Source organism: Camelus dromedarius, chromosome 14 (assembly GCF_036321535.1).
Source record: "Camelus dromedarius isolate mCamDro1 chromosome 14, mCamDro1.pat, whole genome shotgun sequence".
Lineage (NCBI taxonomy): Eukaryota > Metazoa > Chordata > Mammalia > Artiodactyla > Camelidae > Camelus > Camelus dromedarius.
In genome coordinates, this window is record NC_087449.1 from 32,916,098 (window position 1) to 32,930,967 (window position 14,870).

Below are 14,870 nucleotides of genomic sequence, written 5' to 3' on the forward strand. Positions count from 1 at the left end.
GTCAAGACCCATCAGTCACATTAGCTGTTTTCCCATCTAGGGTGTAATCACCTCAAGATGTTAAGAAATCCTTTGTGCTACAATAAGGGAGTTAGGAGATAGGCATGATGTTTGTCTTCACACTGTAGCTCTAACATGAGAGAAATGTGCACCTTAAATGTTTTGAATCCTTTTCTTTACTTCAGCCCACTTTAGTCAGCTTAATAGACGTGTAATTGGAATTGTGTGACTCTGGCTATAACTGTGCCTTGTTGGTCTCAAAGTTAAAATTAATTATGAAATTCCAGGATGCCTTTAAGTTTGAAACAGTGAAGTAAATATCTAATTTGGCCTGAAAAGAACAACTCTTTTTGGAGAAAAATTACTGTTAGGTTGCCTTAGTATGATTATTAGATAAACATAGGTCTGCATATATAATAAAATTAAAAACTCAACGTATGTTGTATGATCCTAGTTATATAAAACTGTATGTTCATATACATAAAGATGTCTGAAAGAATGTCAAATCACTGTTAACATTTTAGTGAACTCTAAGTAATGGCATTTCGGGAGATTTTTAATTTTTCTTTTTTATATATTTCTGTATAAATTTTTAATTAGCTCATTTTTGCAACAAGAGAAACAAATTTTAAAACTTTGAAAAACCCAAGCACAAAATCTTTCTTTCCAAAAGGAGTTTTGATATAAGGTACCTTTAAAGGCTCCTTTAATTATTCTTTTGAATGGTTCTAAGTGAGATCTTCCTAATTCAGAAGGAAATTACACCAAAATAAATTAGAATCCCTTTATATAACTCAAATCTGAAGATTTATACATGTCTGAAATGTACTCTTACCAGAATTATAAGGAAGCCAAAATACACACTTATAAATCTAATATACAACAACAATACTTGATAACATGGTATAAATTTTCAACTTGTACTATTTCATGACAACACCTGAAATCTGTATCTGCTTCCTTTAGCCCCAGGGTCCTCCTGGTAGCATTTTATATGAATCTTACTTACCTCTTCAAGCTTCTTCTCAATCTCCTTAAACACAAGATTTGCCTTAAATCCATCAACTGCAGAGCTGGTTGGAGCAGCCTCAATTTGATGAGTTCTAAAAGAACCGGGGAAAAGAACTCATTTCAATCCACGGAGTCATATAGGTCCTAGGTTTTTTAACATTGATATAGTAGTAACTTCCAAAAACCCTAAGAATGGAAATATTGTGACTCTTATCCAAAGGAAACTGTTATTAAGCCAATAAAACAATTAACCTTTTTTTCCCATTTTTTTCAACCAATACTGAGTGCTCACTAGGTGGTAGGCACTGTCCTTGAAAATACTGTAAAACCACCGAATCTACTCCCATGAAGCCTCTATGCCGGGGGGGAGGGGGGAGACAATGAACATGCAAAAACACGCAAAAAAAGTAAAGAATATCATTACTATGAAGAAAATAAGGCAGTTTAAGGGGATATAGAGAAAGTATATCTATGTGTATTGGGTGGTCTATTTTAGATAGCCTAGTCAGACAGGCCTCTGGGAGGAGGTGATATTGAAATTAGATCTTAAATTATGTAAATGAGCCAGCCATGTAAGGATTTAGGTGGGGAAGCCAGTTCTATACTTCTAGTATAAAGAACTTGAGGTAGAAACTACCTTATAGTTAAGGAACTACAAGAAGACCAAGCATGGCTGGGGCAGAGCAGAGGAGAAGGATCTAAGGTCACAGAAACATACAGGGCAGGATAACAAGGGGCTTTGCAGGTCGTGGTTAGGAGTTTGGGTTTTAAGTATAGTGAGAAGAACGCTGGGGTATAAGCTGGAGAGTAGCACAACCCAATTCACATGTTTTAAAAAATAAATCTGGCTGCCAGCTGGAAAACAGACTGTAAGGGGGCAAGTGGGGAGGCAGGGAGACCAATTCAGAGGTCACTGCAGTGGTCCAGGCAAGAGATGATGATGATTAAACAGGGTACAAGGAAGTGGGGAGTAAGCAGAGGTTGGACTCAGGGTTTATTTTTTAGCTACGGTGCAAGACACGAATTTAACACTATGAGCCTACTGGCTGTTACTTACAGAACAATTCTAGACAAGTGGCCTGGTGTGGCAGAAGGAACACAGCCTCTGCAGCCACAAGGGCTGGGTTGGAATCCCAAGGCTTCCTCCGCTCACTAGCTGTCTGATTCTGAGCAAGCTACTTCGTCTCTGCAATGTCTAGTGGGAAGGCAGGGAAGGAGGTGGAGAGTGCCAATAAGGTGGCAGAATTAAATGGAATCTTGGGTGTAAGGTAGCTAGCAGACTCTGGCCCATGGTTAAAAAAAAAAAAGAGACAGCCATGGCTGTTATGGGCTACAGAGCCTCAAGAATTACATATAGATGGAAACTCAAAGGGTCTGAGGAAGGTGACAGCATCTTAGGATGTTGAGTAATTCCTCTGATACACCACAAGTGTGCTGTTGATGGCTGGGGCTGCAAATGAAACAACACACATGGGAAGAATATGTCTGAAGATTCAAGGGCACAGCAGCGGCTCAGCAAAGCGTTCCTTTCTTCTTTCTCTACCCTCTCTCTCCTTCCTTCTCTCTTTTTCTCTCTCCCTACCCACCCAATCCATTTCTCCTTCTTCTTCCCTTTCCTTCTTTCTATCATTTTGTAAATATTTAATGACTGCTTGCTACATGCCAAGCATTGTTCAAGGTACTGGGAGTATAATGGGGAACAAGTCAGACTCAGTCCCAGTCCTAAGTTTATATTCTTCTGGGAGAAAAAGAAGTAAACAGACAAAATAACTGCAAGTATTAGGAAGCAAACAAAAAGAGGAACCTACTTTAGGTAAGGCAGTCAAGGAATAATGTCACTGAGCAAGTGAGTTTAAGCTAAGACCCAATGAAGGGTAGAAAAGGAGCTAGCCATACAAAGAGGAAACTGCAAAGATCCTGAGAGAGAAAAGAGTTTGGTTTGTCAAAAGAAAGTAAAATAGGTCACTAGAGTACAGTAACTGGGGGGAGAATGACATGAAATGAAACTGGAGAACTGGGCAGGGACCAGATCATGCAGGCCAAAATAGGGAATCTGGGAAGCCACTGAAATGATTAAATAGGGAAGTGAAATAGTTTGATCTGTGATTATTCTTACAACAGTGTGCAGAAGGAACTGGCGGGGTTGGGGTGCAAGAAACTAGCAGGGGAGAGAGTTACGAGGCTGCTAGAGTAGCCCAGGTAAGCAGTGATGGTGACCTGGACTACAGCATGGGCAGTCTGCTAGTGGAGACGGAGAGAAGTGGTTTCAAAGTATATTTTGGAGATAGAATCCAGAGGTCTTGCTGCTGGGAATAAGGGAGATTTAAGAGGGAGGGGAAAGGGCAACGATGACTTAGCTGCTTGGCCTGAATAACCAAGGGGATGGTAGTGCCATTTATTGACAAAAGGAAGAACGCAATGGGAGTAGAGGGGATCAAAGTTCCATCTCAGGTATGGTCAGTACAAGATGTGAGACATGAGACAAGAGGCAGTTGGATATGAATCTAGAGCTCAGAGGAGAGGTCAAGGCTTGAGATAAAGCGGGGTAAATCATTAGCGCAGCGAAAGCATTTAAATCTGTGGAACTCAACAGAGTAATAATTTAGAAGTCTGGGAGAGAGGAGGAAGCAGCAGCCAGTAATGCAAGAGGAAAGCTGGAAGAGCACGGTCTCACAGAAGCTGAGAGGGGAGAAAGAATCTGGGAGGGAGGGAGGGAGGTGTGAACTCTGTCAGATGCTGCCAAAGGTCAAGCACTCACTAGATTTAGCAACACGAAGAGTTCAGGTGACTTTGACAAAAGCAATTTTAAGGAAGAGCTGGAAGGTAGAAGTCAGATTACAGTAAGTTAAAGAGTGAATAGGAGAGGGAAATAGAGACAGTGTGGCTCTTTTGAGACATTACTTTTAGGGGAACAGTGAAATGGAGCGGTTTCTGCAGTGGAGTGTGGTAGTAAGGAAAATCTGTTTTTGTTTTAAGATGAACATACCAGAGCATGTCTGCCTGCTGATGGTAATGAACCAGGGAAAAAGAGAGAGGAGATAAATCTTGAGAAAGTGATGGGATGAGATCTAGTGGCCTGTGAAGGAAGAGAAGACGCAAGGGAAGAAAGAGGATCAGATGAGTGCAATCCTAGACAGGTCTTGGGATGGAAATAAGGGAGTTTGGGTCTAACAGCTTTTATTTTTTCAACAACATACAAAGCAAAGCAATCAGCTGAGAAGGAGGGTGAAAGGTGCATATGGGAAGTCCAGGAGGTTGAAAAGTGAGCCTACTAGAGGAAATCATTACTATCACAACAAGGAATGGAACTCAGCTCCCACCAGGCTGAAAAATGGGTCCTTCTCAGAGGATGGCATGCGACTCCACACACCCACACCTTTGCCATTGCTGCTCCCTGTGCCTGGAATACCTCTGGCCTAGCAAACTCCATTCTACCTTCAAGATCCAGGACAGGAAACTCCCTTTTTACGAAACGCTACTAAATGCCAGCTTCTCAAGAGTAGATACCAAAGCTTAAAAAAAACAAAAACAAAAAAACACTTTACTTATATTCCCAGTTCCTAGCACACAATAGGTATTCGGTAAATAGTGACTCAATAGAACTGAATTACACTGAATTCTTCCTTAGCTAAGTTCTAATTTTCCTCCTGTTCCATTTAGAGCAGAATTATCTATGGTACACCACCTTCTCAGTCAAAAGTCTGAATGAGTGATCTAAAATCTAGGGACCACAACTAGTCCTCCACAAGCCAATTTCATTTCATTAATAGTCATTATAAATAATAATTTAGAAGTCTGGGAGAGAGGAGGAATTTTCAGCCTTTAATCATAATTATCACTGTGCCCTTTTCTAAGCATGCCACTTTCTAACTGTATGTGATAAAATAACAGACCCTTTTCACTGTATGTACAAAATATCTTGATACGTGATGGGGCAGAGTCCAGACGAGTTCCCACAGGTCACAGATATTTATATTGCTTGTTTTAAAAAGCTCGTCAAGCTAATAGCCAACTTTTCATCCAGATTACAAAAAAAATTACTATATAAAGTTATAGCAATACTTTCTGAAAACCCCTCACATCTGACAATTTGCTTGATGTATGCCCTGCTCTAGGGAAGCTATATAACTTCAGCAAACTCAGAACAGAGATTACTCATATTACAAAAGGATGCTCCTCATGATTTCTTTATATACGAAGTTCTCTTAGTAGAAACTAAAATTTGACTGTATTTTTTTAACTTGGTTTATACATAAGTTCCCTGAAATAAATTTACTATAAAAAATTTTGGAAGGCACTCTGAAGATTAACTATTTGGTGTATGAATTCTCTCTCTGCTTCCTGAAATTTTCATTCTAAGGCCTAGAACACAGGCACTGTTTCAACAATGTCAAAGGTCAGAAGTGCAGCGCAGCCAACAAGACAGTAAACTTTGAACTCAGACAGATAAGGGTTAAAATGTTGGAAGGTACTTTGAAGATTAACTGTTGGGTGTATGAATTCCCTCTGTGCTTCCTGAAATTTTCATTCTAAGGCCTAGAACACAGACACTGTTTCAATAATGTCAAAGGTCAGAAGTTCAGAGTAGTCAACAAAACAGGAAACTTTGAACTCAGATAGAGGAGGGTTAGAATCGTGACTGCTAGGACTTATGACGCCTGTTAGATAAATTGTTTTAACTCTGATCATCAATCTCCTCATCCATAAACGAGGTACAAAACCTACCATGTGGTCTTTTTTAAGGATTAAACAAAGAAGTACAGACAAAGCACCTAGCATGGTCCTGGGGCTCATATTAGGCCCTCAGAAAGTAGTTGTTAAAGAACTATTATGACTCAATAATAAAAAGACAACTCAATTTTAAAATGGCCAAAATATCTGAATAGGTATTTCTCCTAAGATATACAAATGGCCAATAAGCACATGAAAAGATGCTCATCATCCTTAGCCTTTGGGGGAATGCAAACCAAAACCACAATGAGATGCACGCCACACTCACTAAGATCAGTAAAATTAAAAAGACGGGCAATAACAAGTGTTGACAAGGGTGTGAAGAAATCGGAACCCTTATCATGAATATTATTCGGCCATAAAAAGGAATGCAGTGCTATATTCATTCTCATAACATGGATGAACCTTAAAAATATTATGCTAAATGAAAGCAGCAGCCACAAAAGGCCACATACTGTATGATTTCATTTACATGAACTGTCCAGAATAGGCAAACCTTTAGAGACAGAAAGTGGATTAGCGGCTGCCAGAGCCTGCAAGAAGCGGGGCTGGGAAATGACTGCTAATGGGTACATGGTTTCTTTTAGGGGTGATGAAAATGTTCTAAAATTGATTGTGGTGATGACTGTACAACTCTGTGACACACTAAAAACCACTGAATGTACACTTAAAATGGGTGAATTGTGTAGCATGTGAATTATGTCTCAATAAAGCTGTTAAAAATAATTTTTTAAAGTGGTTGCTGTTATTCATAGTGTTTAGGAAGAACAAAGAATGCTACATTTTAATCAAATCTCCATCCCTAAATCTAATGTTTTATCAGTAATTAGTCTGTTCAAACTAGAGATGGTTGTTCAGTGCACACAGGACTAATGAATAAAGTTCATTTGCAATCAGCAACTGCCCTTGACTTCAGAGAGAGCACAGAGTCCCATCCTGAACAGAAACCCAGCCCAAAGAGCCAAACTGTGGGCTTCAATGAGTTGGCTATGTTCCCCACTCTGAACTAAAAATTAAAGTTCATTTTTTCCAAACCCCTTGGTGATATTTATAATTTAATAAATAAAACCATTTTCAACCATTTAATCAGTGATGTGAACTAGAAAAATAGGGAAGAAAAATGGAAAATGCACAGGGAAATCAGAAATCAACAGTTTACTGAGCAACTACAATGTGTGGCAGGTACTTTGTGTTAAGTTTCCAAATCCATAAAGTAGATACTCTCTTTTCTAACTTTTCTAACTGAGGGAAAGGTTAAGTTAACACATCCAAAGCAAGCAGCATAATAGAAAAGCTGATGGGGCGCTCTTTCCACTGATGAACACTGCCTCTCTGATTAAAAAAATAAAAAGAGATGTCACATATAGTTGACATTTCAGTGGTTTTGTAATTGCTTCATTCTAACTGCTGACTAGCTGGTGGCTACATTAGCATGAAGAAAGATAAAAATCATGTAAGATTTTTGCACATGTTCTTAAATATCTCTTTTAAAACAAAACTAAAACTGTGTGTGTGTGTGTGAGTCCACTGTGTCCTCTGAGAAGGCCTGGAAGTTAATAAAGACAAGCACTCAGCTAGCAGCCACACTGTGGTTTCTAATTACCATTCTCTACTAAAAGGAACCCGGGCTCTTTGGAGAAATAGTTGATCCTAGGGCTGGGGCATGGAAAATACAGGATGAGCCTAGAATACCTTCTTGAGCTATAAAGCAAGGAAGTATTAAAGAGAATCATAAGACAGTACAAGTCAGCTAGAAGGGGTTCCCACTAGCCAAAGCTGAGACATTTTGAGTATCAAAATAAATGACACTAATGAATTATAACCCACTGAGTAAAATAAAAATGCATGCATTCATACTAATATATTTATTGATAGGTATAGATAGCCATGAATTCATTTTAAAATGGGAGAGAAGAGAATCTTCCTTACAGCAGAATGCCACTTAATAAACATTAGGTACGATTAAGTTAGAAAAAAATTGTCAATGGATGCTAAAATGAAAGAATAATGGGTAAAAAAGCTGGATGAGGATCAGGCTATTTATATAATCTCAAAGCATCTCACCACAAATTACCTATTAACTAGAAAGGAGAAAAAGAGTAACTTTTTCAGAGGAAAACATGGTAGATACCACGTTAATCAAGTGATCAAAGCTAAACATCACCAATATGGGACAATCCACATCACGTGCTTCCAGATATGATGTGCAGATCTATCTAAAGTGCAATATAATCACATAATCTTTTGCTAAAACTCATATTCTATAGGATAAGCTGCAAACTCCTAAGCATAGCATTTGAAGCATTTCAAAACCTGAATCCAATCTACTGTTACAGCTGACTCTCTGGTCACCTATATGTTACTGACTCTGCCCTACTACCCAGGTACAAAAAAATAATCTACTCTCTACCCACACAGTACAACCAGTCACCAAATCTTGTATTTTCAAATCTCTGTACCTATGTACAGGCCTGGAATGCCCTTCGTCTCCCCTTCTGCTGGGCAATCCTAGTCATCCCAGTTCAAATTTATGTTCTTCATAATAATTTCTTCTTCGCATCTGCAGCATTTTGAAAAAAGTATGTCTGCCTTCCCCATATACTCGGAGGGGAAGGCCTAAGCATGTAGCTGCTGCTCCAACAAAGTTAGAGAAATGAGAAACTAAGGAAATCCGATCATCTGCAATGAGTATCTTAAAATTACTTTCTTTAAAACCAAACCACAACCTCATTTTAAAACTATATTTGCACCATCAGAATTAGAATTATTTTCCCAACTTTGAAGTGGGTTATGTTCTATCACTAAAACTATCAAAAATGTCTTCAATATTTCAAGCCAATTTCTTTCAGTCATTAATATATCATCTGAATTTTTTCATACTTTAGACTTTCCAAAAATACCAACTGTAGTTATTATGAACAATTCTATCTCCCAATTATTTTGTCTCCTGAAAAATAAAAGAACTATTAGAATTCCACGTTTAACATAGAATTTATTGAGGGGGGGAGGGTATAGCTCAGTGGTAGAACATGTGCTTAGCATGCACAATGTCCCAGGTTCAATTCCCAGTACTTCCATTAAAAAAATTAAAAATAAATAGAATTTGTTGCCCAAAATGCATAATCTTCTATTCTGAGTAAATGAGATAGCTATACTAATATGTTGACTCTGGTAGCTCTTTATAGTTTGGTGTTTACTATGGGTTTTCAGCTCCAAATACAAACTAGATGGAATTCCAGAGGCCAATACAAATTAGACTTAGATGGGAACTTAAAATTCACCATTTTAACATATTTTTATTTGATTCAATTTAGTAAACATTTACTCACTATGAGAGAGATCCTTAAAGGGGTAGGGAGAATCACAGTCTTAGATCTCAGATTTCAAGGGCTTCACATAATAAAGGGAATAAAAAAACCCAGCTAAATACACTACAACTAAACAAAAATTGGATAGGGACCCAGGAGTTACAAAGTGCTGTGAATATTCAAAGGGAGGTGTTACCTAAGACTGGCCTTAATAGGAAGATAGAACTTTCACAACAGAACAAATATTCCAAAACTTTTAATGAAAAAGAATACGAAAATGAATATATGTATCTATATGCATGACTGGGGCATTGTGCTGTACACCATAAATTGACATATTGTAACTGACTGTACTTTAATTAAAAAAAAAAGAACTAATATTCCAGGCAGAGAAAGAAGTGACAGAGAGAAGAGACTCAGGGGCTTTTCATAAAACATAAGGATATAATGGATTCTGTAAAAGAAGTGTGTCACATACTGCTATGGAACCAAACGTGTGAAAAAATGAATAACTAATTACCAAGAATTTCAGGATAAAAGAGGGAGCCAATTAGTGTTGAAAGCCATGGCAGGGTTAAAGAGAATAAAGCTGGAAAATAAAGACAAGAACATTTCATGATCAGATCATTGGGGGCCTTACCTGACCTCAGTGGTGAGATCAGAGACTAAATCTAAGACATTTCAGAGAAGAAAAACAAAAGTGGCTCAACATAAAAGGCTCATCATGAAAGAGAATAATTAAGGTAAGGAGAAAACATATTTTTAGAATACGGAAGACCTAAACATGCTTGTTGACGGGAGGAAAGGAGCCAACGGAAAGGCAAAAGTGGAAAGATTCAAAAGGGTATAATTAATTATGTTAATTATAACATAAAGGTATAATTAATATTTGGAACAAAGTTACAGAGAGTGGTTGGAAACAAAAGCATGCAAAGACAAAGCTGAGCCTTGGAATGGAAAGGGGAGTTTTTTCCTCTGGGAAGGATGAGGACTTTTCTGAAAGAAAAGTAAGGAAGTCAAGGGATCCTGAAAAAGCTTGGAAAAGAAAATACTTGGAAATTTGGGGGAGTACAGGCATTTGACAAGGGCGGGAAGAAAACCAGCAAGACAAACAGAAAATCAGCAGCAGTGAGGGCTTAGCTGGAGTCAGAAACATACATTTGCAGAGATACAATAAGCATATTTGATAATCTTCTCCAAACAACCTCAGAAGCCTGGGAAGCTATGAGGAGAAAGTAAATTGTGGTAAAGGAAACCAAAAAGTGACCTGCCTAAATTAAAATTACTCAGGTTGGCAGGGCTGAGACAAATACCCAGCCAGCCTGGGCTTAGAGTTCAGCACTCTCTTTTGACTATGTTGCTTCCTATTTGAACAAAATTTTCCTAAGGCTGGTTAAGTTTAAAAGTTAATTGCCAGTTTTAAAGCCATACTATTAAAGCAAAGTTAACAAGATACTTGTTCTTTGAGTAGTAAGACAATAAAATAAGGACTTTTTTTACATTGTACAACGTCATCAGTTGTGAAAAGTCACACTGCCAGACAAAACTCAGAATGCCACTTACCTGGCAGCTTCAGGAAAACCCATCTTGTACAGCGTGACAACTACAGCTCCTCCAAGGCCTATATTATGCTGCAGAGCAACCTTCGCACCAGGAACTTGCCTCTTTCCGGCTTCCCCTCTCAGCTGCCAGCAGAGTTCTGCGCACTGAGCCAGACCTAACAAATCGAGCACAGAGCAGTCAGATTCCGCCGGTTTAGAAAGCTGCCCAGCCAATTTTCTCAAACCAGATAAAAGCTAACGTTTAATTGTGACTTTAAACTAAACCATTTTATTCAGCCGAGATGACGTCTGCCTAAGTAATAACTTCTCTTAAAAGCCTGGTGGGTTTTTGCAGCTAGTTATATTTAGTCCCTAAGTAATTCTCTGTATTTAGGCAATATTCGGGCTTAAGAAGTTCCCTGCGCTCTTTAAACTTAACCAGCCTGTCATTTTTTGGCAACGTTGAAAGAGATAACATGGAATATAGTGTTCTATGGCTCAGGCACAAGTATGATTTTAAGTTGATTTAAAATAGTAATTATTTAATTAAATTATTTAACTAGATTAAATAAATTAAAAATTGAAAATAATTTAACTTTTTTTTATACCATTTTTAATGTATCAAAGGAAAATAATCTAGGATTTGGGAGTTAGCTTTCCCTAAAAAATTCAGCTGGTATGGGAAATTTTCTTATTATTCTCAAGTAGTTCCTAGCAGGAATGAATTGTTTTCCAGACCTATTCACAGCTATTCACAAAAATATCTTTTCGTCCCCTGGATAATAAAATCAGAGATTTTTTGAGCTGGAAGAACTTAATAATGTTGAAACTGAGCACCCCAAAACCGAGTTCCCTTACCGAGTTTATGACTAATCTATCTAAAACTTTATTCTCTGGCTTGTCTCCTCTGACCTCAATCCTTTTCTTGTCCCCTCTGACCTCAATCCTGCGCTTACTGAACACTAATCAACCAGAATCAGATGACTAAAATTCTTATTGTCAATAAAACTGCTAATAAAACTGCTGTTGTAGGTATTAACGTACAAACTCAGGTTGTTTTTCCAGGGCAAGATGAATGCACAGACTCCTGAGCCATGGACCACCTGTCCAGAGAATAATAAACCAGAGACATCCTGACTCCTAAAGCCATGACTAAGAAATGTCACAAGATTAAACTTAATCCTAGTTTTTTTGTTCTTCCCCTTTAAAGCATCTGTAACTCAAAACACCAAGATGGAGTGGATCTGAGACTTGTCTCCCAATCCCTTGCTTGGCACCCAGCAAACAAATCCTTACTTTGCTGCTAACACCCACTACCAGAGTTTGGATTTTTGTGCCACGGGTCCTTGCTTGGTTACAGTGTTGACAGTGAGAAACTGTAAGATTAAGTAATTTGTGAAGAAGTTTTACAAAGCAGCCTAATTCCAGAGTAGAGGTTAGAACCCAGGTCTCCTGATTTACATGTCTTTCAACCACACCAGCTAATCAAGGACAGATGCGTTAAGAATGTTAGATCAGGATAGACAGGTTTCAATGTCCTGAAGGCAGAGCTACAGAGGTCTACCTATAATGCCTGTCTTTCCACCCACACCCTCAATCACAGCTTCTGTTTCCCAAGAACTTATGACAGTTTCCTTTATAACCTCAACCTCCTCAAGAAATTTAACTGCCATTTCTTATTTTTGAGCAGTGTCTATATTTTTACAGAATATATATATTTTAAATGTTGTTTTAAGCTAGGTAATTCCACATCCTGTAATGATTTTTTGAATCGTGAACATTTCAAATATTGAGGTCAAAGTGAATGATTCTACTAGTACATCCAAACTTTGGGGCAATCAGTTTTACTTGAAATCTGCTGTAAAAAAGCTTAAACATTTATAAATATGTAAGACCAAAAAAAAATATTCAAATTGGTCCTGTATATACATGGGTGGGGAAATATAGCTAGCTGTCTTCACAAAAGAACGAATACACATAGTTTATAAATATTTCAGAAAAATACTTACTTCATCTTGATCAAATAGAAAGATGCTGTTTTTAACCAATCAAATTGGTCAGGATGTTCAAAAATGGAACTAATCAATACTGGGGAGACTATGGCAAGACAGCTGCGTTCATACACTACAGGTAAAAGTTCAAACAGGTACATTTTTGTAAAGCAATGTACAAAATTATTAAGAGCATTTAAAATGCCTTGAAAAACCATTCTATAGAAATAATCAAGCATAGGCAAGATCCTACATGTAAAGCTATCTGTTCATCACATTGTTAGAACAGTGAAAAACTAGGTCACCTATAAGTAGAATAACTGAGGAATGGTTATATAAATTATGATCCATCCATATGACAAAGTACTATGCTCCTATTTAAAATGATGTTTACAAAAATTTAGGAAGATGCTTATGATATAATCTTAGTTAAAAATTCAAGGAACCAATTACATATTCATCTACCTATCCATCAAATATTTACTGAATGCCTGTTACGTGCTGACACTGCTCAGGGCTCAGAAGATCTAACAATAAACAAGATAGGCATATAAAGGAACATGGCCCGCTTAAGGAATAGAAAGTTAAGTGAGTGAGGCCTAGAGAGTGCTCAAGACAGCCAATGAGAGTGGAGGGGGGTGATGGAGGGAGAGCGGGAGGGGGAAGCTAGGCCCAGAGAGAGTGGAGAGGAGAGGAGAGGAGGGAGAGAGGACAGGAATGAGTACTGGAAGCACTTCATTCAGATTCTGCAATAATCTCAGTTGCACCGTACCACTGATACTGTGGTACACGGCATTAAATTTCTACCCATGATTTGCTTAACTGACAGAAAAGGATTAGAAGGGAGGGAGGGAATAAGGACCCATGCTAACTTATCTTGTCATTTATTTGCTCTGACAAAAGATGAGCATCAGTGAGAAAACATACTGATTACATGAGCTTTATGGTTGCCTGATTTCAGAATAAACTGGCATTTCTTGTATTTCTAGAATCTAGATCTGTGAAGGGTGGAAGTCAAAAGATGGCCTCAAATTCACTTGCCAAGAAGGTGCAGCAGACAGTTACGAAAGCATCAACTATGTGAGCAATGTTTTCTTTTTTTTTTTTTTTAATTTTCCTTCTTTGGATAACTTCTGGCACTGAATTGAAAACTGTATTTTTCCTCTGCTTGGAAAAAAATAAACTACCAAACATGAATACGATGTATCTATAAACTGTGGATGGGCATGGGAATGGCATTCTGTCAAAGCAGTATATTCAAACAGAAATGCCCTTCTTATAGTCTCTTATGAAGGGAAAAACACTTTTTAACTTGATTATTTCATTTTTACTACCATCTTGCTGCAAAAATTTCCTACAAGATGTTGGTCAATCTTTTTATATAAAAATAATTAGCCTAGGACTCAGCTACAAAGGTATATAGTCTGGTTGCTACTGAAGATAAACTATTCAAACATGTATCAAATACTCTACTAAGTACTAAAGATAAAAAGAATTCACTGTGTAATAACATAAAATGCTAATAAAGATAAGAACTAAATGCTATGGAAATCCAGAGTGGAAAAACAACAAGAGATAATATCTTAAGATATAACCCGAGGTCTTTTCTTCTTCCTGCTTCCTTGAACCCCTAATTCTTCCTATACCATTAAGACTGCCAAGTACAAAGAAGTCATAATTCATCTTTAGTTTCAAATTAGACATCTAAAGGCCTTAGCGTGAACAACATAAAAAAAGCATGTTTTTCTACTGTTGGAGCCTGGCTTTTTTATAAAGTAAAGGTTTGTCGAACTATAAGGGGAAAAAGCTTTGATGGACTCAGCATACACTGAAAAATGCATATTTATATAAGAGCAGTTTTTCCCTCCAGAAGTCATAAAATTATCAACCTAGAAGGCTATCAAATATAAAGTACATTTCAAGTTCAAAAGCAATATGAGGATATTTTCAGACAAAACAAGCTGAAAGAATTCATCACCATACTGCAACACCCACACTGTAAGAAATGTTAAAGGAAATCATTTAGGCAGTAGGGAAACGATAGCAGATGGAAATACAAATTTTTCACAAAGGAATGAAGTGGTAACTACATAATTAAATAGATACGGTTTTCTTCTTATTGTTTAATCTCTTTAATAAAAAGATAAGTGATTGTTTCAACAAAAATAATAGTCTCTTGTGGGGTTTATAACATGTGTAAAAGAAAAATTCACAACAATAGTATTATAAGGCCTAGACAAGAGAAATGAAAGTATGCTATTGTAAGGTTCCTTTACTACTAATGAAGT

The 14,870-nt window shown here is 37.5% G+C and overlaps 1 protein-coding gene across 1 annotated transcript in view; it reads right to left on the reverse strand.

Moving 5' to 3' along the window:
* The window catches only part of SCP2 (sterol carrier protein 2), a 96,891-nt gene that overhangs the window by 21,063 nt on the left and 60,958 nt on the right, over positions 1-14,870 (reverse strand). Inside the window, exons 12-13 of the mRNA XM_010982120.3 lie at positions 10,614-10,767; positions 1,010-1,103 (exon numbers count right to left, since the gene is read on the reverse strand). Coding sequence (XP_010980422.1) covers positions 1,010-1,103; positions 10,614-10,767 — 248 coding nt within the window. The remainder of the gene's footprint in view (positions 1-1,009; positions 1,104-10,613; positions 10,768-14,870) is intronic.